The 25,858-nt window shown below is 31.5% G+C and overlaps 2 protein-coding genes across 3 annotated transcripts in view; one reads left to right on the top strand and one right to left on the bottom strand.

Annotated features, from left to right (window-relative positions):
- LOC126828354 (26S proteasome non-ATPase regulatory subunit 1) overlaps positions 1-25,858 on the top strand; it is a 253,794-nt gene that overhangs the window by 64,859 nt on the left and 163,077 nt on the right. The window lies entirely within an intron of this gene.
- On the bottom strand, positions 1,730-25,018 carry LOC126828359 (uncharacterized). The gene is made up of 3 exons (XM_050558109.2): positions 24,999-25,018; positions 23,443-23,894; positions 1,730-3,798 (listed from the first exon to the last, which is right to left on the bottom strand). The coding sequence occupies exons 2-3, from the start codon at positions 23,777-23,779 to the stop codon at positions 1,937-1,939; spliced, it is 2,199 nt and encodes a 732-aa protein (XP_050414066.1). The 5' UTR covers positions 23,780-23,894; positions 24,999-25,018; the 3' UTR covers positions 1,730-1,936.

Here is a 25,858-nt window from a genome sequence, read left to right as displayed (position 1 = left end):
ATTGTTTTCAATTTTGAGTGAAGTATGTATCACTACAGGCCCGGGACTGTACAGCGCAGTGGACGCTTACGGCTAGCCCACGGATCCATTCACTTAAGTTGATATATTTGTTTGTGGTTTCTGTGTATTGTGTCTTGTCCATGGATTTGTTTTTGTGTAAATTATGTGTGGTGCAGTCCCTCTGCACTTAATACTATTGTGTTACATGATGATAAATGACTCAACATTACCCTTTCATTGCGTCTACCCGGAAGCCCTGACTAAAATTAGCACCATAACTGCAAGTGCCATCTATTGTTTTCTCTATACACTAGAACATATTTCCACGTGTTTCAAAGCGGAAAACGGTAAGATGGCGGGGTGCAGAGTCCCACGTAGATGATGCACTCTCGACGAAGTCGTGAATGACATCTTTGCTGACCAAGACAGCGAGGACAATTTCAAGGCGGATGATACACGTAATTCGTTTCCAGTTGATAATGATAGTAGTCAAGACAGTGATTGGTAGTATGAAGTTGGTGATTTGTTGCTAAACGTTCCGTCTATGGCTATATCTCCCATGCATGATGAACAAGCCCAAGGTGAACATGATAGCCTTATGTCTGCAGTAGATTCTAACGATTGTTCTGATGTTGATAATGATGCTGGCCTGCTGGGTCGTAGGCAAATCCAGAGTCCGGAACGTGTAGATCTATTGACTGACGATAGTGATAATAATATGGGTTGAAAGTGATGGTGAAAACGAGGTAGTGGAAGCCACACATTGGTGTGTCAGAGGCAGATCTAGATGTAGTCCGCGTGTTCATGGTGGCATTGCTCGTGGCTGCTATTTTTTAAAAACATTTATTCATTTTATATATCCGGAACGTGTAGATCTATTGACTGACTATAGTGATAATAATATGGGATGAAAGTGATGGTGAAAACGAGGTAGTGGAAGCCGCACATTGGTGTGTCAGAGGCAGATGTAGTCCGCGTGTTCATGGTGGCATTGCTCGTGGCTGCTATTTTTTAAATTTTTTTATTCATTTTATATATCCGGAACGTGTAGATCTATTGACTGACTATAGTGATAATAATATGGGATGAAAGTGATGGTGAAAACGAGGTAGTGGAAGCCACACATTGGTGTGTCAGAGGCAGATCTAGATGTAGTCCGCGTGTTCATGGTGGCATTGCTCGTGGCTGCTATTTTTTTTAATTTTTTATTCATTTTATATATCTTTATCAAAATCAAGTAAAAAAAACAAAAAAACTATAACCCACAAGTATTTGATGGAGAAAAATTTGTTTTCGTCATAGATTTAGTGAGAAATGAGGAAGCCAAAATAGCCACCATGAGGTCACGTGACTACATAATTATGCAGATTTTCAAAATTCGATTTTTTCCATCCCAACACACAAAAAGAATTTCCAAAAGCTTTTATAAGTACATTTTCGCTTTTTTCCACAAAAAAAGGTCTAGCACAGGCAGTGGATTTACGTCTAGCATTGAAAAGGTTAAGACGTTGACCATGTACTGATGTTGAGGGCAGTCACCTTTATTAGGCTTGTTAGATTGAATTGAATATTTGAATCCAAGTCGACAACTAGATAGATTGAAGTGCGTGTAGGAGTTTGTTAGTATTGATTGCTTAAATAGACAAATAAGCACAATGATTCTAAATTAGACCATATAATTATTATAGTTTGTAATTTTTTTTAAGGAAAAACAACAGAAAACTCAGAAGACTGAAAACATTATCTTATAATAGTTATAAATCAATATCACATGGACAACAGATTTCATGCCAAGAATAGGCAAAAGACTTAAACCATTTAATCACTATCCAAGTACTGTAATAAAATTATCAATAAATTAAACCGGGAAGAGATGAGATTTATATAGAGACCTGTAAAGGGTTTTTGAATGACAATAACATATACATGTAGGTAATTATCGTGAGTCATCTTTAATTAACACAGTCATTGTATTTCGTCTCTCTGTTTGCATCATTGTTGTGTAGCTATGGAGAGCAGTATCGGCATATTTAGATCGACGGCGTTGAATTTTACAAGTCAATATTTTGATAAATGTACGTCTAAAAGCGGTATTAAACATAGTATAAATGATAGGATTGGCCAAGGAGGCAGCATAACCCATCCATAGAATCACAGACATAAGTTTGGCAGTTATATCCGACATGCACATTCTACAAGTTACCGACAGTATGTTCACAATGAAAAATGGAGACCACAATATCACAAAAACTATGAAAATAATACCCAGAACTTTTGAGGCTTTACGTTCATTAGTGGCAGCTTTCTTTGACAAAAGATGTCGTATCACTGGTCGTGTTCTAGCTTTGATTGTAGCTCTAAAGCGTGCTTTAAACTTACTCCCATTCCTTTTAAACCTAGCATTTTCGTTATCTGAAGCATCCAATTCCTCATCTATATCGGTACAAAGCGGATGTGTAGATTTAGAAATGTTACCTACTTCTTTGTTATGTTCATTAAGACCATTATTAACCGTTCCATTACTGAGGCAATTATCCTTACTAGTACTACAAGGGTTATTTGCCCTAGAGTGAAGACGTATGGTTATTAGGTCTGATTCGTTAGATGACGTTGACTTGTCATCACAGTCAATATTACAATTACTTCTACTACCTCCTCGAAGTGGAGAGCTCGGTGCTGAGTGGCACATTGGACGCATAGAGTACTTCAAAAAATCATCCACTAACTTTAATTCTGTTTTACGCTTTTTGTCTGAATTTAATTTTTCCCTTTCTGAATCTTGTAAGCACTGATCCATTTCCTGTTGTATTTGAATAAATCTACGATTCCACTCTGAAGATTTTGAATCATGATCTAAATGGTTAAAGCTTAGATGTAATGACATTTTGTTCATACACTTATGATCATTGAAACAGGCCTTAGGCACACTGCTGTCAGATTTTGCTGAAGACAAAGTATAATTCTTTTGAAAAAAAGATTCATTAGGAACTTCCAGGAAATGCTTTTTTTGCTTTCTTTGTTTTTTGTTATCCCGATTCAAGCTGGTATATCCATTAATGTGAGTATTTTGTGGATCATAAAGGGATTGCTGTGAATGTCTGTATAACACATCATCCTCCCGAACTTGAAGAGATTTATATGAGTAAGAGTTTTGTTTGAGCAGTTTAATGGAAGATTGATTGAGATTTTCATTTGAGTCATTCTCTGTTTCTGGGGTCTCACATAACTTGGTACTTGATTTAGCTATTGTATCTGATGATAAATGAAGTGGAGAGTCGTTATTGGTTTCATTAAAACTAACAGCAGATGACTCGCCACTAGGAGGTGTCAGTAATTGAGGAATGTTGAGATTTGGAAAGGCTTTCATAGGATCAAAGCGGGATCGAAAATCGGAACGTTCTATTCTTTTCATCATTCGTTGATTTTTCAATAAAATTTGTATCGTCAATACATAAGTCACAATCATTATGATGAGAGGAATATAAAATGCAAACACAGAACCATAAATGACAAATGTCTTGAGCGTTGGAACACACTGTCCATGCGAATACACAATAGACGTATCAATAAATCCGTGAATACACACAGGACTGCTCACTGCTATTGAAACAGCCCACACAAAAAATATCTTTAACAAGACCATTTTCTTGGTTTTGTTTCGGCCATATCTCATGGGATATTTGAGCGTAAAATAGCGATCCATAGACATTGTGCACATATGCCAAATAGAAGCTGTACACATTAATACATCACTGGTTACCCACATTACACACAAGTTTGGGTTCAAAGGAAAAATGCCTGAAATTATAAAAATAAAATAATTTAATGCAATTAAATTTCATGTAAATATAAATGTATTTGGCTTTGATTTAGATGACCAAAATTCTTTTTTTTGCTACATTGTTTGTATTGAAATTAACTATAAGTTTATAGAAAATCAATCTATAATCATGAACTTCTGTTAAAATTAATTTTGATTTTTAGGGTGAATTTGTACTAATTTGTAAATATCTTTTGAACATTACATATTTTTAATTACTCCCAAGTGTTGTTCAATTAATCTATTTGAACTATTTACGTCAGATTTTATCAAATTCCTAGATGGCAGGTATGGTTCAGGTGCATTCTACACTAATGATATAAACCATTTATCGAGTATTTGGCACCGATTCTATAATATTTGTTTTTATCTCAAATTTTGACACGTTCCTTTTATCAAAATTTATTCTTTGAATTATCCCCTTGTGTTTGAATACTTTTTTATCCAAACATCCAAATCGTCTGTTAATACAAATTTCTTCGTGTCTGTTGTAAATGTTGCCTATCTCGTAAAAAGGATAGGTTTAACCATTTACCGGTAAGAAATTCAGCCAACAAACATACATTGCTGGTGTTTCTGGATTAAGACCTTTTAAATAAAGTTTTTTAATGCGTAGAAGAAGATAGTGCTTCAAATGTTCCCAATTCTGCTGATGACTAGAATTACCCTAGAAAAAGAAGCAAAATAAACAGTACTTTATCTGTAATTGAAGTTACTATTACCTGGACTGAATTAATCTTCATAGATGATTATGAACATGTTTTAACCTTATTTTTTCAGGTTTCTATCCAGATAAATATATTTTTTTTACATTTCAACATCTTTATTTCTTGGCAGGGGAGAGGAAAATAATATGATTAGAAATTTAAAGTCTGTTTTTGAAATAAATGTGACTTAAACATACATTATGCAAGAGCTAAATCTGCCAATTGCAGGTCTTTCCTAAATTATGATTTAGACATTAATTAATTAGACCATAATCAACTCTCGATGTCATCGCTAGGCTGTGATATTCACTGGTTTGGAATCCGACCTGCTGCTCATTGATGATTAAATCAAAAAATGGATAATCAAGACTATGTTTTTTTATTGTACCGACTTTAGTAATGAATACTAATGATGATCAAGGCTAGGCCTAAAATGTAATCGCTAAATTCTTGGTTCAGAGTGGATCAATTTGAGTGATATTTTCAACAAATTCCCTTCACATTATCTAGTTAACTATTACAGTGAGAACTGCCAGCTCTTTATCTAATCTCCCATTGGTTTCGAAATATGTTATTAACATTTTGATGGGAATTGACATCCTTGTTACAGTTGTAGTTGAATAAACTATAGTCAGTACATTAGTCCTTGATCTGATGATACACATCACATATATCCTTAGATTACTTTTATCAGTTTTATGGTTCAACTTTCACTATTGAAATTTAATATGATAAAGTGGGAAATTTAATATGATAAACTGTTATTATTTGCCTCTCCTAACCTTTCTATCAATAAAGTGTTGTGGGGTTGCTATTTTTTTTTTTTTCTCACATAACACTTTGGTATAACACTAATATTTTTGTTTTGTTGGTGAAACATTAGTGTAGAGAGTTTCAGAGATAATTTCATGTTCTATTTCAAACATAAAGAAATATTAACTTATCACTGTTATTTTTTCCTTAATTTAACGCTACCTGTAATAGTTTATTTACGGTATTTCTTAATTAATGGGTACCTTAGCAACACAAGAGCTTGATAATAACAGATATGAATGGAAATACTCAAATCTCAAGTGTGGAATTCAGTCGCATCATAAATCATTACTCTCCTTTATCAATTCAACTTGTAATCAAAGACGTAGAAAAGAAAACTGTTTATAGAGAAATAAGTCCACCCTTTCATTCTTTTTATGCCAACAATCATTTAGAGTTCTAGACAAGATTTTGGATGGGTGTGTAGACATGTAAAAAATGTTTGGACTCCTCTAAAACATAAACAGTTATTATACCACCTGTTTTATAGTCTACCTTGCTCTTTGATCAAAACAAAAATACACACGATTTTTTAACATCATTCTTTTAGATTACTTATTGAGTGGTAAGTGTAGGGGAAGATTTATTGATCCCATATGCCTCAAAATCACTTGTTGATTAACATTTTCCAGATTCTGTTGAATTTATTAAAATGGAAGTAGTAATTTACTATTATTATATATAGTGCAAATTCTTAGCAGTAAGCACTTAGAGAAATATAAATATGATGTATATATGAACTTTTATGTTGATAATTTCAAAAGCATAGGTGGGCTGTATTATACTGGTAGCTCAGACCTGCCCACTTAGAATGATGAAAGTGCGTAAGATTTACTCATTTAGTGAGTCTTGGTCTTAGCCATTTGCTGGGGATGTTTTGTCTTTTTCTTGTTTTATTTGAATGAATTTCTGTGGAATTTGGTGCGTTCTACTTAAAAGGATTACAAATCTTCTTTGTTTGTCATGGTTAAGGTTCAAAATTATGGGGAAAAAAGGGCAAATACCCTAATTGTTTTTATTGAAAAGTTACTTATTTTTAGATTTTTCATCATTCAAAATCTTTTTAAAAGACCAAATGATACTTTTAAGAAATTGTAAGTTGTTCACTATTCGAATACATGGATAGCCCCAACATAATACGTATACCTTCAAAATTTTAACCGATATAGATTGCCGGTGAACGTTGGGTTATTATTCAAACCGGCCTGTACATTATACATGTACATGTTTTCATGTAGACTATTAGTTTGACACTCACTTCCTCGCTCAAGACATGTATTCAATTTAAAATAAGGACATTTTTCTTCAACATGCTAGAATCATGACGATGTCGTCATGCAAGCGATTCACCATGTTCAACAGCAAAACTCTGATCCACCACGATTGGGAAGGACACCCAGCGAAACTCCACGCTTTTCCACCGTTTTCGGCAATTCTAGTCTCACACTCTAGCCGTGTACTGTATCTATAAGTAATAATATGTTTTATTCAGAATCAAATGACACAGTTTTGTGAAGTTTACATTTACTATTCTCCAAATGAATAAAACGGCCATATATTTACTATCCTCCAAATGGATGAAACTGCCATATACTCACTCTAAATTGTACATTGTAGTAATAAAAACTACATATGTATGAAAGATTATCTAATATCATTTACTTTTAATCATGATAGGTAAATGTTATTCAAAACTGATAAATTTATGATTGAAAACAGCACTTAAATTGACGAAAATTAGCAATGTTTGCTTTCAACTTTGATTCATATTTTTTCTTTACTTTTTATTGTTTCAAACAAACATGAAGCAAAATCATTTGCAACCTATGCAGTATGTTAATTTTTTTTTTATAAAATATATTGTTAATTTTCAGGGTAATGGGCTATCAAATTTGAAGGAATATGGTATTAGAAAAATATTCAATGTCTTGTAATTTAATAGTGTCTGGTATTAATAAAGTAAATGTTACTAACTAAAAACGTTTTTTCCAGATGGAAAAAAACCTAATTCTAATTAAGTCAAAGATGATGGCAATTATTTTATCTTCCAATACTGTTGGAAGCAAAATTTCATTAAAAATATTAAAATGGTTTTTCTGGTGCTATTTGCTAGGTTTGTAAAATAAACAGGTTTGTTGGAAGAAAGTCGTTAAGAAGTATGTGAAAATTGTTTATTTCGACAAGATGATGTGGGATGATAAGTAAACGTCAATATGATATTTAATAAATGCCAAGGACTGAAGTAATTTCTTGTATGGATATTGATGTACTGACGACATAAAATCATACAGTTGTAAATGTCACCTCTTCAATCACTGCCCCCTGGCTTCGGACTTTGTCTCATTTGATACAGTGAAAGTTGATTTTTACATCATAACAGTCTCATTATGATTGACTTTGGAAAAGTTGAAGTTCCCAGATGATTTGTTATTTGACACTCCGACAAGACACAATCACTTGAGATTGAGACTCCAGGCATCTGTGTCAATATTAATTAATTTTCTTTTCACTTAATAACTCCCTACAGGTAAACTTTGTAATCATTGTTATTAAACATTTAATTTTTGCCCTTTTGTGACAGTTTGTTTATTTCAACATGGTCGAATCTATGGTATAAATTGAGTCACTTTTCTATTTTTCTCTTCAAAAGTACAAGGTTGTCCTTAATTAGATTTGTTCAAGTCAGATCAATGGATTATCTCATGGTTTAGACCTTTTTTGATTATCTATGTGTAATATGGTTAGGTTTTTGTTTTGGTGATTGTTTCTTTTGAATGCCTGAAAAGTCCAAAGTAGTTTGGTTTATTTGACTTCAAAGAGATATGTGCCCTCTAACTATTGGAGTTTTTTTGGGGTTATTTTTAACCCATTCCCCCTCACATCAAAAGTCATTCTTTTTCTGACAAAGGGTTGCTGTTTTTGATTAGATTTAGAATTACAATAAGTGTGATAGAATAAATCCATCTATAACCAGACAAGATATTTGTCTGCAATTTTTACGACCAAATGTCATGTTATTATTGTTAAGTTTTTACTTTGAACTTGTTTAATGATGAATGTAGTCTCTTCTTCATTTATCTCTATTATCAGTCTTGGTATTAAGTCAGTTTTTCGAAAAATATGTTACAATTTCGCATGGTCTTTGCATTGTTACACAATTTATAACATTTGGGAATAAAATGTCTGTCCTCTATTTCAAGAATCACTCAAGGTCAGTTTTCAACTCCACATTGAATCGCTCACTGTATCAGTCTGTGAAAATAGACGGTATTTTTATTGTTAATAAATTTTTATTAACCGATAGTACGGCCACACATCACTGAACCAAATATTAAATTTAGCTTGAATAAAAAGAAAATTATACGTTTGTTATAAATTAGAATTTCTAACATGGATATGCATTTCGGTGGTCCACATTGGAACTCTTACAAAATTACTGCCAATGTTATAAAATGAAATGGGGTTTAGCGGCCTACTTTTCTTATGAGTGAAATTTTGCTCGCTCAGAGTTGCTATGGTCTACTCTTATTTCGAATTACTGCTGGAAAATTTTGATGAACTCCTTGGCCCTCGCTGGGATCGAACACCAGACCTCCAAGTTAGCAGGCCAACATCTTATCACTGAGCCACTGCAGCTCCCAACCAATTTATTTCTGTTGCATGAAAGATCTTAAACTCTTAAAGGTCAGTGTCTTGGCAGTACTGATAAGACTGGCATCTTCTTTACAGAAAGAAAAGATAGGTTGCCAGGCAACGGAACATACGCCCACAGCAGCTAAAGCGGTCGACAAGAGTTGTTGCATATTTATTCCTTAGTAGGTAATTGGGGGATTTTACAAGACAGTTCCGTACAGATCAGAATATAATTTTTGTCGTTTGAGGATTCACAGGGTTCTACAAACTGAAACAAGGGCCTCAACTCTGGAAGTAGTCTACAGAAATTTAAATAATGCATATAGATTTCACAAAGATCGGATGATAACTTTTTGCGTTCACAAGGTTCAATAAAGTGAAACGAGCCATAATTCTAGACGTAATAAACGGATTGTTCTTTTTACTAACTTAAATGGTACATATAAACTTTTGCCGTTCACAAGGGGTTCAATAAAGTGAAACGAGCCATAATTCTAGACGTAATAAACGGAAATTGCTGAAATTCAATAGGATTGTTCTTTTTACTAACTTAAATGGCACATATAAATTTCATACAGATCGGCCGATAACTTTAGAGGTTAGAGTGTTCACAAAGTGCAACAAAGTTAAACAAGGGCCATAACTCTAGAATTAATAAACTGAAATTGCTGAAATTCAATAGGATTCTTCTCTTTACTAATTTAAATGACGCATGTAAATTTCATACAGTTCGGCAGATAACTTTTGATGTCAAAGCCTTCCCAAGGTGCAACAAAGTGAAACAAGGGTCATAACTCTAGAAGTAATTGATGGAAATTGTTGAAATGTAATAGGCTTCTTCGTTTCACTAATTTAAATCATGCATATAAATGTCACAAAGATCAGGTGATAACTTTTGGCGTTAGAGCGTTCACAAGGTTCAATAACTCTAGTTGTAATGAACAGAAATTATTGAAATTAAATAGGCTTCTTCATCTCACTAATGTAAACCACGTATATCAATTTTAAAACAATCGGATAATAACTTTTTGAGTTACAGCGTTCACCATCTTCAATAGAAGGCTTGATCTATCGCTTTAACTACGTACATCTTATCAAGGCCTTCCGTAATACCCTGCATATTGCGGCACTAATTTCGATTGGGCACAAGCCCAACTTGTGAGCCTATCAGATTCTTCAATCGTCGCGAATACCAAGTCTAGCGTTCTCAGGCTAAAATGTCTACCTATGATAATCAAGTTGCAAAGTTCAAGGTTCATTCAATGTCAAGGTTTCCGTGGAGGTCCTGATGTCACAACCTCTGATTGGACGCTACTGCTCCCGTGTCTGTAGATAACATAGCAACGGCCAGATGTTGTGAAGCTCGCAGTCGTTGCTTCAGGAACATGAGCGTTCACAAGAAATTGTGAATGACGGATGGACGGGGGTGACGGCAATCTGATGTATAAAATGGTATTTTATCTCAAGGGAGTATAACGTACAAATAACATGGGAAAACATTGTAGAAGAGAAATAAATTACATGGTATTTATGCCAATCATTGAAATATCAAGTGTCTTTTTCCAATGAAATTAATATTTTGTAAATGCTCTTGTTTTTTAAAATAAAAGAAATAATAAAAAAAAAACGTTCTGGCTATAATAGTAAAAAAATTGATAATGAAAACAGAATATACTGAAAATTTCAGTCAGATTGCTTCACAAAGGAGAAGCAATGACTTATGTTCAGTATTGGATTGATGAATTGTCCAACAAAGGATTAAGCCAGCCAATCAAGCCAGATAAAGTAGTTAATCAAGGTAGGTGTACAGACGGTATAACACGATAAATACGTTGATCACTTAATTACCTAATCAATCCATCCTATTATTAACGATAATCAGGATGAATAGGAGTTATACACCCTGTGCAATCAATTAAGTTTGGAATTTTGAATATTATTCACCATATTCCCGGTTGGACGTTAGGAAAATAGCATAGGACATGTCCGGCATATACAGGAGAAATTGCATCCGTAGTGTTCACCATATTTATTTCAATGATTGCTGATGATTACTTGCAGAGTTATTGCTCTTGTTGACTTTTAAATTCCGTGTGGTCATTCTTTTGTGGCTGAAATTATTGTTATCTTGTGCAGATGTGAAATTTAGAAATTTTGGGCTGCTATGACAACTTGGCTGTTCTGGGAAAAAGTTTTGTTGTCTTGTAACATATCTCTAGATAATAACATTTGGGTAAAAATAATTAGTATAAAACTATTGAAGAACATGGTCATATGTTTTGTGGTTTGATGAAGATAACAGTTGAGAACTGGAAGCAGTTTAATGGAAAAATATTGCCAAATATTTTTTAGGACTATTTTGGCAACGTAGTTTCTCAACCGTTAAAATGATTAACCCTGGTAATATAAATAATTATTTGTGATAAAGCTTTGAGTCTAACAGAAATATCTTGATTTGATTCATGGAGATATTTTAAAATGCATATATATGGCACCTTGCAATTTACCAAAGAAATTTAAATTGATTTATATTGTTGTTCAGGAAATATAATTCAATATTGAGCATATTTAAATCCTAAAAATAAGACTAATGTTTAAATTAGACAACTCACATTGTAATAATCTGTATTTTTTCAAGGATAGCTCTGTTAATATTTTTTATAATTACAATATGATTAAGTTTCTATTCTGCTAGTAATTTTGTAACTGTATTAGAGATTTAATGTAACACTCATCTGGGATTGATTTCAAAGGAGCGTGATTGTGTTTACGCTCCTTATTTCAAAATTGGGAGTGTAATTATAAGCATTCAAATATTAATTATTCACCCCAAAATATCTATCCATCGCATAAAAATCAACTAACCGAATGTTGCTGATGTAAACTTTCATAGTGCAGTAGATTCACACGAAATTGCCATTCATTAGCTCATAGATGCAACATACTAATTAATTGCATATTTAACAAATGTTCAAGTGTGAGCATTCTATACCAGTTGAAAGCAGTGATTGTGTTCAGAACACTTGCTAATCAAATCATTTGAAACTATTCAGTCAAAGCAGAAAATTATCATCATAACTCTCACTCAATTAGAATCAAAGTTATTCTGTTCCAAATCCTCAACCAATCAAATTGTGTCAAATATTGGTTAGGGTTGGGTTCGGTTAGGTAAATCATTGAAGTACTGGACAGCCAGATTATGTAGACAGTTGTATACTAGAAGCAGTAATTTGCATAAAGATGTTTTCTATATATATCCCGCCTTAATGAAAATCAATATTTAGTTTTAAGAAAGAAATTATAATCATTGGTTGCACAGAATCTGGAGTGCCATGCATTTGTCTGAATGACCTATAGAATCACTAAACTAACACTAGAAACACTAAATGGTAAAGCAGATAGCAAGCCTATGCAGCCACAAATTGTTACTAAATTTTTCACCTTATAAACATTTCTTAAGTCTCATATTATAGCCATTAATTTTACAAAATTCTGTTGATGCTAAGTAATTTGTATGGAATCTTATGATTTACAAAATTTATAATTATTGTTATTGACAGATCTAAAATACACTGGAATTATAAAAAAAACAAACCCCAAAAAACAGAAATCCTGCCAGTTTATTCTCATGTGCATTCCAAATTTCCACTAAAAGTAAATGATCGAACTTCCCATTTTGCCATTTACATTCAACTACCATTTACGCATCAAATGGAATACAAGTCTACAAAGGCAGTGATAATTGCATGAATAAAGAAGTTATCTATCAATTTAAGGCTTTAAACTTCACACGCTGAAGTGATTCCTTTCGCTAAATTACTATTAAACTATGGAATGGTTATCGGTGGCAATTACATGGGAAGATGGTAGGCAGACAGTTATAATAACAGACTCTTACCCATTTCTACAGCAATAGTTAATGAATGCAAATCAATCAACACTTGTTTAAATAGCTCAGTATTTGCACACGTTCATTGCAGGATATTAACTCTCAATATGGTAAATGGACAAACCCATTTATCTTGTGATTTTACAGAAACTGTTGAACCTTTGGCCTTTTGTAGACATGTAAAGATCTACTTTTGTCCAACTGGAAGTTCAGACAACAGGCAGAGCAATTTATCTTGGGTTTGAGAAAGTTGTTGACCCTATAGTATTGTGATGACTTATTCTTAGGTGTGAAGTTTTGACAGTCCTGGTCTGGTTTGTGTCTTGTCATAATAAACAGAATACACCAAAATGCCTGTAAATCTTCCATGCGTGATAATTGCTTGTAATAGAATATTCGAGGATGTTTTTCATTCCCAGAAGAAAGTTTGTTTCCTTGGTAGTTTATGAGATGGTTAAGCAGGAAATGTGGTTGGCATTCCATTATCGTTTCCATATCTGAGATTGGTCAATAAACTCTCTAATTCAGTATTATATAAGACTTCTGGGTTGATACCATTCCTTTGAAATTGGAGCACTGATCAGATTCTCAACAATCTTTGATAGTGCACTGTTCTAATTGTTGGAAAGTTACCCACATTTCAATATTTGCTGTAAACGATTTTTCAACACAATTTTGAATACAAAACTTTGACCACATTATTGTATAAAAGATCGTTATTTCTGCTTTTACATTACACTAAGTTGCAGTTAACAAATAAAAATATACTGAGCTTAAGGACACAATCTATAAGCAGTTGAACCGTAATAGTATTAAGTGCAGAAGAACTGCACTAGTGTGTGAGAATAGCCTGCTTCCATCTGGGGTGATATCGCAAACAATATCTTTGTGTAAGCTTTTTCTTCTCCATCAATTGAGTTGTCAGAGTATCCATTTTCTCTTTTTTGACACTCTGATCAAACCTTTTGGATACTATCACGTCAAGTGGAAACATGGACAAGTTGTAAGCTTCCTTTGGACTACATTCTCCCTTACCTACAGTGATACAGACTTGGTTGATGTAATAAATAAATAAAAAAATATTGATGCTCTTTTTTAATTAACCTATTTTACCGTGAGCACTAACAACAAGCATTTCAAATTCTAATGAAATAAACCAAACCTACTAGTGCATTTGTGTGGTTGTATTATCTTCAATGACATGGTTTACAGATATGTAAAAAAAAAAGTTATTAACCGTATGAGAGACTATTGATATCAGATAGATTTCCAATGTATAACTAATATTCATTTCATCGATCACTGATTAAATCTATTGACATTAAATACACCTGACCACGATTTAAAGACCGGTTATTTCACCTTGACCTGACCAACATAAACTACCCCTTGAAACCCAGAACAAAATGGAATGACAATAGAATAATTGTGACTGTAGATATAAAATCTGTAATAATAATTGGGTCAATTGTTGACCTCCAGAAAGATTGGTAAGAGTACATTAATTAAGAATTACAATAGTAATTGTTTATCATTTCCCACTTCATGATCAGTTACAATCAGTCTACATACACTTTAGGTCATTGAACTCAAAAATAGACTATTCCTTTGCCAATTTTCTGGTTAATTTTTGTCTAACAAATGTTTGCTTCAAGAGGTTAAGTAACAATTGTCTGTTTTTTGATCCAGTTTAAAAATGTAAAAAACAAATTACAATACTCTCAGCAAATATAAATAATTCTTAAATGTGTAGGCAAACCTGCCATTGAACTTTTGCAGGTGATGTTAATCATGTTATATAGTTATTAAAGTTGACATTTGAAACTGTAAACATGACAAGGGAATCTCTTTTTTGAAATAAACTTTATTATGTTAATCCTATCATATTTCTAAATTCAATTTATTGTTTGCTTACATAAAGTTTCACATCTGCCATTATTATCATTACTGTCCAGCAATCCTATGAATCAATTGGGAATTTACTTATACAGTCATCCACCTACCTATACACAAACCAGATACAATTACAAGAGTAAAATTGAATGGTAAATAGAATTCCTATCAATCTTTAGCAAATTAGTTTTTCAAAGGATAAATTTATCAAGGAGTAGGAGGAGAATTGATCAACTTTTATTTTTTTTATCTCAGATTTTAAATCAACTTAAAATTGAAAGAAAACATTTTAGGATTAGATATTGTAGGTGTCTCTTGACAGATTTAGGAAGGATATCTCATGAGATTTAGCACTGGATAGCTTTTGAGCTATTTTAAGACTCTAAAGACTTCAAGACAGTATAGTATCAACTAAAAGAACTTTTCTTCTAGATATCTTATCATAGATAAACAAGCTTCTCCTTTTATCCAAAACGCAAAACAATTTTGTTTGTCACTTTCTCTGATATGGCTTGAAATATTATTTATGTGAATGAAAAGACCCACATGCATGTCTTTTATGATGCATTTGAATATAATGTTAATTCCATTAATAGCAATTTTCAGCCAATAAATGTACATACATGGTTGAAATTTTCTTAAATAGACTCTAAAGAGATGATATCATTCAAGTAAGCAATTTGATAGATAAAGAAAAATGATGACAAAGTGATTTAGTGAATAAATTATGAGAAAATCAGTGTTGTGAAGAAGTGTTATCATTGCAAGTAATTAGTTGTCCAGACAGCATTAATACATAATAAGAATAATATTATATTTATATGTATAATCTGATATTAAGTTTCTTGGTCTTACAGCCTACAGTTTGATTAATCTTTTAGCAATTTCACTGTTATATATATTGTATTAATTTAAAGTTACCTTGTCATGCTAAGATTCTGTGATTCAGAATTCTGACCATCTAGAATAATACTTGTTTTTTTGCCAGTCTGGTTTGGTGAATGTCCTATGTCTGATTATTTTTCTATAACTGTTGTAGTTGCTGTTATATAAGACAACTGTAAATATGGTTTTAATACATATTTCTTCCTGATATTAATAAATGCTTAGGTTCCATTGTGATGATTCAGATGGTGTGATATTTTTAAACTGAAACAGTTCTACTAAGTGATGTCCACAGTTTAGAGAGTGTTGTCATATGATCTAGAAATTTATTGGCCTGAATGTATCAATAGTTGATGTAAATGTTTCACTATCCAAATTGCATCGTAATAGCAGTTTACTCAAGAGGAATGGAAATGGGAAGTAAATAATGATGATAAATTATACTGGTTAACACTATTTAACATCATTTTAAGCATGAGATAATTAGATCTATTCTGGAATTTACCGATATCCTTTGGAGGAGAAAAACCTGTTACATCCACCTTGTTGCCCTAGAAAAAAAATCAGAAGGAGCCAATGAAATAGCTGCGTTTGATTAATATTTCCGCTCTATTGCTTAGTCTCTGACTCTATACTGCTAGTAGAATTACTTTAAACTGATAATGTAATGATAAGTTTGATTGAATTATATATTTAACAGGAAGGAATTAGTGATAATCTTGCAGAATATCCTATTTTTATTCATATCCTTAAATTACCCCCTGGTAATGTAAATACACTTTTTGGGTGATAATTCATATTATTACTAACTTGTTTTTTAAACCCCCAATGTTCCCTCCAAAAAAACATACAAAAGTATGATTTTGGCTATTCAACTATTGCATACTGGTACATTTAAAGAATAAGATTGTCCACTTTTCTCTTTTGGTTAATTAATTAATATGTAATTTATACTGTTGATATTCATATCATTATAAGATATTTTTGTTAAAACTTTGTCCTTTCTTTTAATTCTGGTTAAATATATTCATGGTTAACCTATTGTAATGATAACCTTCTTGTGCCAGTAATGCCTACTGAGACAAGTTTCAAACATTACAATATGGATAGAGGGATGGAAATACTAGCTTATACTAAAATACATTAGGCTATTAATATTACATTGTGTTTAAAACTAAATTAGAACCTTAATGTTGGTTATAAATATAACCTTGTACAATATATTTGGCATGCAGACAAGACATTAATTAACCAGAATAGAATTGGAAACATGAATTAAATATGCAGAACTTACTTTTTTTTTTATAATATCTGCATTACTCCCGATTTTTATTATGAAATGTTACTTCTTATTTAATTTCTTACAGGAGGGTTTTACTTTCAGTACTTTTGTATGTACTAGTAACAGTGTAGTGCCATCTGTTCTCAGTTAACTACATGTTATTTAAAGGACATGTGACTAATTTTTTTACTAAATTTGAACTGTTCTTACATTATAGGTCTATGGCAATTGTTTTATTTTTTGTGAAAAATAACTTTCAAATAACTTTATCTTCCACAATATTCTGTTCATACAGTTATTTTTGCAGTTATAGTTTTGTGTAAATTGGTTCCTCAATAATGTTATATTATTTAAAATTTCATTAATAATAATTGTCTGTTTCTCTGTTTTGTTTTGCTGTGCTTCAGAATGGAGAATTATATATGTCACACAATTTTGGGACTTAATTTGATTAAAAATAAAATTTACCATAGTCCTTTAAATTTGAGTAAGTTTAGTTTGACAGTCTAAATGAATTTTTTTCTACCACATCTGGTACATGTATACTACTTTTTTTGTTTGTTATAGGTACATTGTCCGCTTTGTTTTTTTTCTTAAAATTGTTGCTCCATATAATAAAAAACAACAACCCTGTTCAAGAATTTTCCACCATAAAAATATTTATAAAACAGTTAAGTTAGGGAAAAAAGTTGTTCTGGTATGTTATTATAATATATGGACTTAAGATTGACTGATATTGTTATTTCCAACTCATTCATAAAAATGCCTTCTTTCCTTATATAGGAGACTCCATAAGTATCAGTATCACTAAAGAAAAAAGTACATTCAATACACTTTCTTAATCTTATTCTTAGTAACACAAATGTTTCAAGTATTTTATTACAAACTCTGAAAAGACTTAATCAAAAAAATCAAGTGCAATTAACCCTATTTATTACTTAATCAATAATCTCTTCAGTTTTATAGCCCTTTTCTTTTGCTTTTTGCAAAAGTTTCCCAGTGGAGAGGAAACCAGTGTAGTTTGGTAATTCAAACCTGTTCAAGTTTGGGAGGTTTTGTGTGTGTGGATAATATACTTTTTGGAATTAGTTATAGCCCCTAGCCCAGAACTTTATTTTATGCGCGAAAGTGTTTAGTATTTATTGTATTAACTAACTTTCTGGGATTGAAATGCATCCCCATAGCTATTGCCCCTGCCCCTGAAATCTTGTGTACACTCTAGAATTACAGACAAGATTTTATCAATATCAAAATTGACTCATTTGCATTGTTCCCTGATCCTTATTGATTTGTTCCTAAAATTATTGAGTATTGCTAAAAACCTGCTTTAAAAAACTTGATGAAAGCTTATTACTATTATTACCCTCTGATTTAACCTAAAGTCAACTTTGTTGGTGGACTTTTGTGAAAATTGAAAAGAAAAAGGTTGGGGCACTACTGGTGCTATAATGCCAAACTAATGATGGTTAATTTGATGAGATTATTATTAGCCATAATGTAATAAATATTAAATATACGAACCACAGGTGTTGTGATCTTATTCTATTAATAATTGCTATATTTATTGTCTACAATCAATCTGTATTAACACGTATAATCATAACACAATCAACTAGAATTATACAAAAGTCATGATCCAGGCCAGTACTAGAGTAAGTTTTCATTCATAAAGATTTCAATAATGAAGTTTCAACATTCTTGGTTTAAATGTTATATAAACTATTATTTAGAGATTTATTCATATGACAAGCCTATATTCAACTCTCTAAACTATTTGATGGATGATATTTAAATGGATTGAAACAAGATCGCCATTAAATAATTTGATTTGAAAATGAATAAAAAAACTTAGTCTTGATTTGTCAAGTACCGTTAGTATGATAATAAACAAACAATGCTTCAAACAATGACAACTGCTCATGATAAAGTAACTTGAATGAAATTATCAATATATTCAATTTATTAAAACTATTATTGCAAAAACTGAGAGGTCTTTATCTGAATCTTTCATAATGCACCTTTAACATCTCTCCATGTTAAGGCATTCTTCAATTTCTTCATTTAGCTTTGTTTTCATTATACCATCTGTAATAATTAATTATATTGCTTATGAACCAAACATGATTTGTTCATAAATCATTTTGGTTTCATTCAGTCACTAAGTTCCACAAAAATTGTTCTTATTCAAGTATGTTTGATATCACTTCTTTACCCATCACCCGGGAAACAAAATTATTCTCCATATATAGTCTACTCCAGAACCCGTTCTTATCTGTAAGCTTAAATATTGGGACAGTTTTTACAGAAAAAGTGTAAGACAGACACAAATACTTTTCATTAAAATACTAATGGGGGACTGACTACATTATGATTTATTGATCAACAGAAACCCCAACAAGAATTGGTAAATTGTACTACTAATACTACATAAGTGCTTGAATTAACAGAATTGCAATGGAGGGAAACAGAATTGAGTCCTGTCATGGTTCTGCTGCCCCAAAAACATGTGTGCAGAATCAAACGTCTTAGCTATGGTGAAAGGTTTAGATCTTGCCAAATATCCTTGATATATTTATTTCCTAAGAACAACAGTCCTGAACAAGTTTAACTGTAACATAACCTTATTTGAATTTTGTATCTATTATTAATTTAATTTCATAGTTTGAAAGTCAGACATATATCCAAGATGAATTACTCCAGGTCTTGAATTTGACTTAATTATATTTTGTCAATACTGACAGCCAGAGCCTAGAACTAATAAAGTATAGAACTTCAGATTACTACAGTGATGATGTTATTTTTGAACATCAGTCAATTACACTTTAAATACGTAAATACATTAGGCTGATTATTGAGCATCTATTTTAATTCTCATTAGACTGTAAGAACAAAACTGTAATTGATTTTTAATTTAATTATCTAACTCATTATTGTATAGATTCTATTGGCACTGCACAAAATTATCAAAAATTTCTTGAGGTTTCAAAGAGAAACACCAAATTTGCATGTATTGTGAAATATTATCCCCTATAATGTCAACATTATTGTAAAAATATCAAATTTTTATATATTTTGCTTGCTTATGATTTAATGTCTAACAGAACGAAAAAGTGAAAGTGGTTGATTTTCTTAAATAAATGAACATATTTTTTATTTTTTTGATTTACCATAAGCATATAAGTGCTGGTACTTTGACTACTCTCTTTCAAGAAACTAAATCCAATTGCATAAAATCAAAAGAAAAAAAAAAACACCATCTGAACATTTATTAGATGTTTCTTTAAACCAAATTGCACATTCTGCCTGTTGCACCATAAAAAACATCTTTTGATACCCATAAATGAATGGCGCCTAATTATTTATTCTAATTTCTATTTATATTAATTGATGCATTGAATTTTACATGTTTACTTTTCCAAATGTGCATCATTCTATGTGAAGGTATTGCCTGAGATTTTAGAGATCCCATTACTATACTGTCTGTTTATTTATGTACACATTTTACTTATTTGGTAACATATCTTTTTATTGTCTTAACTATTATCCATTACATGTCTAGACTTGAGATTAGTTGAACTATAAATTGATTCTGTAGAAGTTTTTAAAGAGACATCACTATAAGATTACTTATGATAGATAGGCTTTTGAAAGTAAACCAGATCCCAATTACATCTTAAAGACAAATCATGGACATATCCCAGCAATACTTGTTTCCCTTCATATAGATATGTAATTTGATATGCCGTGACATCCAGCTTACTTTAAACAACAGACATTATGCAAGAGCTAAATCTGTCTATTGCGGGTCTTTCTTTGGGCCTTAAATGTTATATAAACTATCAATTAGACATTTATTAACATTACAAGACCATAATCAACTCGATGCCGTCAGATATGTCCGATTTTAAGTAGTTTAGAACAATTTGGCCATTAATCAATTAAAAATGGTGAAGTGAGGCTAAGTCATTACGGTGGTTACAATCACTGAATCAGTACACACATCTTGCCAAACCTTCAAAGGCTAACATCTTTGCTCAGAATAAAGTAATTTGAATGAAATTTCAATGTATTCTGTATTATCTATTTTTCAACTATTATAGCAAGAACAGCCAGCTCTTTATCTAAATTTTACATAATGTATCTTTAATAACTGTGACTTAAATTCAAATGTAAATCTTAAGGCCTTTAACAATACAGGAAGAAAAAAAAACAACACACACAAAGCAGATAAAAAAAACAAATACACAAAGTGCCAATTCAATTTATAATCCAAATGCCAAAAAGAATCCATTAGCTACCACCAATGTTCTATGTGGTGTGGAATAGCAGATCAAAGTTCATATTTCGTGGAATTCCAGTTAAAACTTGAAGGTATTTGATTTAAGGTTGACATTCTGCTGTATATAGCAGAGTAACAGATCAAGTATTCACATCCTGGCCCTTTGTTCATTAAAAAAAACAGTGAAAATTCTGTTTAGAGGAATTTTTTTAGTCTTAACATTGAGGTATTTGATGAAGTTACAGATCCAGGTTAAACTTTGAGAAATTTGATTAAAATGTTTTACACACCAATTCACTAAAAGTTCAATTTTACAGAATTTATTCTATGTGGATTATTTATATATTCAAAGAAATGTATTCACGGTATGCCTATTGTAGATGCATGCATTGATAGGTTGCCCCAATGCCGCCAAAATTTTCCCTACTGAATGTGCACGCTTCAGTGGCTTGTCTCGAAGTGATTTCTGGCTAGTCATGCGGTGCGATAACACTCAGTACAAGAGTCTATAAATAGCCATTGTACGTGAAATTCTCTACACATCTATCAACTATTACAGCCGTAAAAAATCCATTGTTGACGCTTCTGAATAGAAGTTATATTTAGCTTTTAGGTTATTACATCTCAGCTTTAGAAATTACGTTTGTCTTAATTTTTAAATTGCTTTATTATTAACTATACCGTTGGTTTAGTACAAATAATATCCTTGAAACACTCAGATTAAGCAAGAACATAATGCATTGATACTAGCAGTAGTTTCATTTTACTTTTACAAGGTTCTTAAAACAATTGTTGAGTTGCCTAACGTGAGTGTTTCTAAATTCAGTTTCTTGTTCCAGCTTTCTGTTAGGTTTCATGAAAAAAAGTAGTTTTGATTATCCCGGCCTGTCACTCAGACAGAGAATGGCCGGTAGACTGGTTAAGCGAGACTAATTTCAAAACAAGGGCATTTAACTTATTTTTTACTCAAAAGTGCCCAGATGTTATGGTCAACACTTGTAACCATTTTTCAGTCTATTATTTATTGATGGTTAAATGGTCATAGCTTATTAAGTACAACATGACCATTTATTTAGTGACTATAAATGTGCGAAACTGATTTAAGGCTTGGTATCTATATATCTATCTATCTATATAGATACCAAGCCTTAAATCGGTTCCACACATTTATAGTCACTAAATATACGGTCATGTTGTACTTAATAATTAGCTATGACCATTTATATATATATTGTCGGGATATTTGGAGATATGTTTTTAGGATGGTGCACCCTAGCACTGGAATTTGTATGGGTCTGTTGGGGACATGTATTGATTCAGCATTATTCTCAGAATGTTTAACAAAATGGTTTTTTTTTATGTATCTTTTGAAATTATGTAATATAAAGAACCACAATGACTGGCTCCAAAAAACCTTCATTAAACTTAATATTATAATAAACAATATCAATTCAGAATTTACGAAAAATGTCAAATCATTAAATTAATAGTGGTCATTTTTTAAAATTAATCCAATTTAAACTTGGTAATAATTTATGTGATCAATTCAAAATGTTCCAGTATAAAAATGACACATTTATAAATAATTACTGAGTTTTTTGGGGGTTTTTTTAGAAATGTATGAACTATTGTTTGTTATAGAGTGTTACTTTTCACAAGCTATTATATTGTCATTTTTGGAAGATCTGAAATTATTGACACACCTTTTCTTGAAGTTCGTTTAAGTTAAAAAAAAATGTAAAGAGCATGCAAAACAAAGCTCTTGTAGAGTCTTTTTCTGAAGATCTTTAATGATTGAAGCACGTACCATTAATGTGTGTGAGTTAGTTTTATTTAACGTCCGCTTCCACCGAGGTGATATCGCATTAACCTTGAGGTACCTTTTTAACTTTAAAAAACAAGGTGGTTTTTGTTGAAGGGCTTGCAAACTAAACTTTTTTTAACCTTTTAACTGTAAGTGTGAACATGGATTAATGTATTGCTCACCAGTTTCAAAAGGGAGAATATAATGAATATTTTAAGGAACATAAACTTATCACACAATTTAATATTTCTTACTGGGCTTCGATAGCATGAAGGAAGTCATTTTCTGCTTCACAGATGTAAGTTTCATAATGAATTTTACTATAACATCTTATATTTATTCAAAGATGTCAATATACTAATTTTCTTTCACTTCTGAACTTAGCTAATTTTATATTTGATTTTTGTTTTTGCCAATTTACATGTTTTATGACTTACCATATATTTCCACAATCATTCCAAGTGGCATAACCAGTATAGCCACCAAAAAGTCAGCAATAGCAAGAGACATAAGAAAATAATTTGTCATATTTTGAAGACGTCGTTCCCAACACACTGCTAAACAAACTAATAAGTTTCCAACTGCTGTCATTAATATTAATCCTATTAAAGAAATTAAACTCCATTTCACATCTGAGGTGTCTGCAGGTTCCATGGTCAAGTTTTCTTTGCTAAGATTCAGAGACCTGTAACTGAGTGTGTGATCATTGCTATGTTCCCAACCAATTGTGTAGTTAGCAGCGACCATCATGGTGTATCGCCAACTTTGATTCATACTCCCAGTATTATTTTCATCTAGATCGACAATGGTAACTCATTATTACATCCGATGTTATTATCTGGAAAAATGTCAACCTTTGGGCCATCAACATTAAAAAAACAGCAATTATCTGAAAAATAAATATCTTCAATGTAAACAAATAACATTAACTTCCAAGTTTATAATGTTAATTCTGCTTCATGGAATAGGTGTATTAGTATTACTTCTGTTGAAAAACATATAATATTGTACCATAAGAATTCTACATAATTCCTTGAAATTATATCTACAATATCTTTAATATAATTCATAATTTATGCTGTGAACTCTTTGACCAAGTACAAAAGGAACTCCTTGAAAAAGCTTCATTACTAAACCTCTTATCTTCAGATATGCCATTACTTTACTGATTTGTATCAAAAAATCATGACTAAACCCTGAAAACATGCTGTTATGAGTTATGATATTGTAGTAATATTCCAATATCTCCAAATACTAGAAAAGACATATCTGTTTGATTCTTATAATGCCCATCCTTTTTACACCAGGTTTCTGTAAAATCTACCCAATCAACCTGCTGAGGTCTATTTTACACATAGAAGACTTTAGTACAACCCACTGTCACCTAATTAAAAGTTATTTTCCTGATGAAGAGGTATGAGAAAGAAGAGATTTAACTCCGTCCATTTGATGTGGGTGATAATGGAAAAATATTTAAGTAATTAATGAAGAGTTTCTGCTCATTAATGGGTAAAAAATTGGTTATTGAGAATTAACCTGTTTATGCCAGTGTGGTAAATTGAAATCTGTAGTACATATTAAATCCAGAGATAAGAATGAAGACACAATGTGGTAAGCAACAAAGTTGAAAAATTCTTATTACAAAATTGTTGAAGAATATATGCTCAGCCTAAAATATTGGCAACTCAATAATGGCATCTTTTTATTTGTTCTAGTTGCGATAATAAAAAATCAAATAGTTTAAATAATTGCGTGCTGGAATTCATATTTGTTGTAGTAAATCTGTTACAGCAAGAAAAGGCCAAAGAACTGTGCAAATCCATTTTCTCATTTACATTCATTCTCTGATAATTCTCAAAGAAATCTAAGATCTGATGTCTTTGGTGGCAATCAATAGGCAAATCTCATGGTTCTAGGTATTTATGATTCCACACACATTAGATCTTTATCAGTTTAAACTAATATAGAGAAATGAAATAAAAGACAAGCTTACCATTAACACGTTTCACAAACTTGGTATTTTCTTCTACTGAAATAAAAAAAGAAGACTTTCAAGTACCTTAAGAAATGCTTTAAAGAATCCAAATCTAACACCTAACTGATCAATAGAAGAAAGTAATTAATTGCTATTGAATTTAAACATTTTCCTTAAATGTTCATCCAAACTATAATTCTCTCACTGTCTTTATGAAGTATTAAAAAACTTTGCTTAAACAAATAATAATTAGATTTTATTTAGCAGTTAATATTTCATGAAAGTTAGACCAAAAGGTGCATTTAAAGACCACACCAAATTTACAAGTAATTTGAGTTTACTTTTATATTTCGGTGCAACTTACATTCATGTTGTACACGCTATTAATGTAAGAACTAAATTAATTTTACTTACCTTCATTGATAAATATGTGAGAATATGTAAACGTACACCTATACACAATGACTAGAGGTCCAATAGTGTGAAGTGTTAGGTTTGTATCGTTAGGTTTAGATAGCACTGGTGCCCACACAATCCATAAACACTCCTATCACTTAGTAGACTCATTGGTTCCACCAGGCTTCTACAAGCCGTTCAACATACAAAACAAGTAGCAGTAAGAGACTTGATAAAAATGAAGATATGATAATAGGAGTTCATAGTCATTTCATTGGTCATTGACTTTATCATAATATATCGAACATAGACTATTGTATTATTATCTTGCAATACATTTACACAACACGTGTTTCTTCACATTATACATTTACATATACCATGACAATTTACAATAAGGTTATGTAAGTTTATCAGCTTAAGTTAAAGTGAAAAATTATGCTCTATACTGTAATTGACACAGTCTGTATTGTCCTGCTATC

Source organism: Patella vulgata, chromosome 1, assembly GCF_932274485.2.
Source record: "Patella vulgata chromosome 1, xgPatVulg1.2, whole genome shotgun sequence".
Taxonomy (NCBI): Eukaryota; Metazoa; Mollusca; class Gastropoda; family Patellidae; genus Patella; species Patella vulgata.
This window is presented reverse-complemented; position numbering and strand designations above follow the sequence as displayed.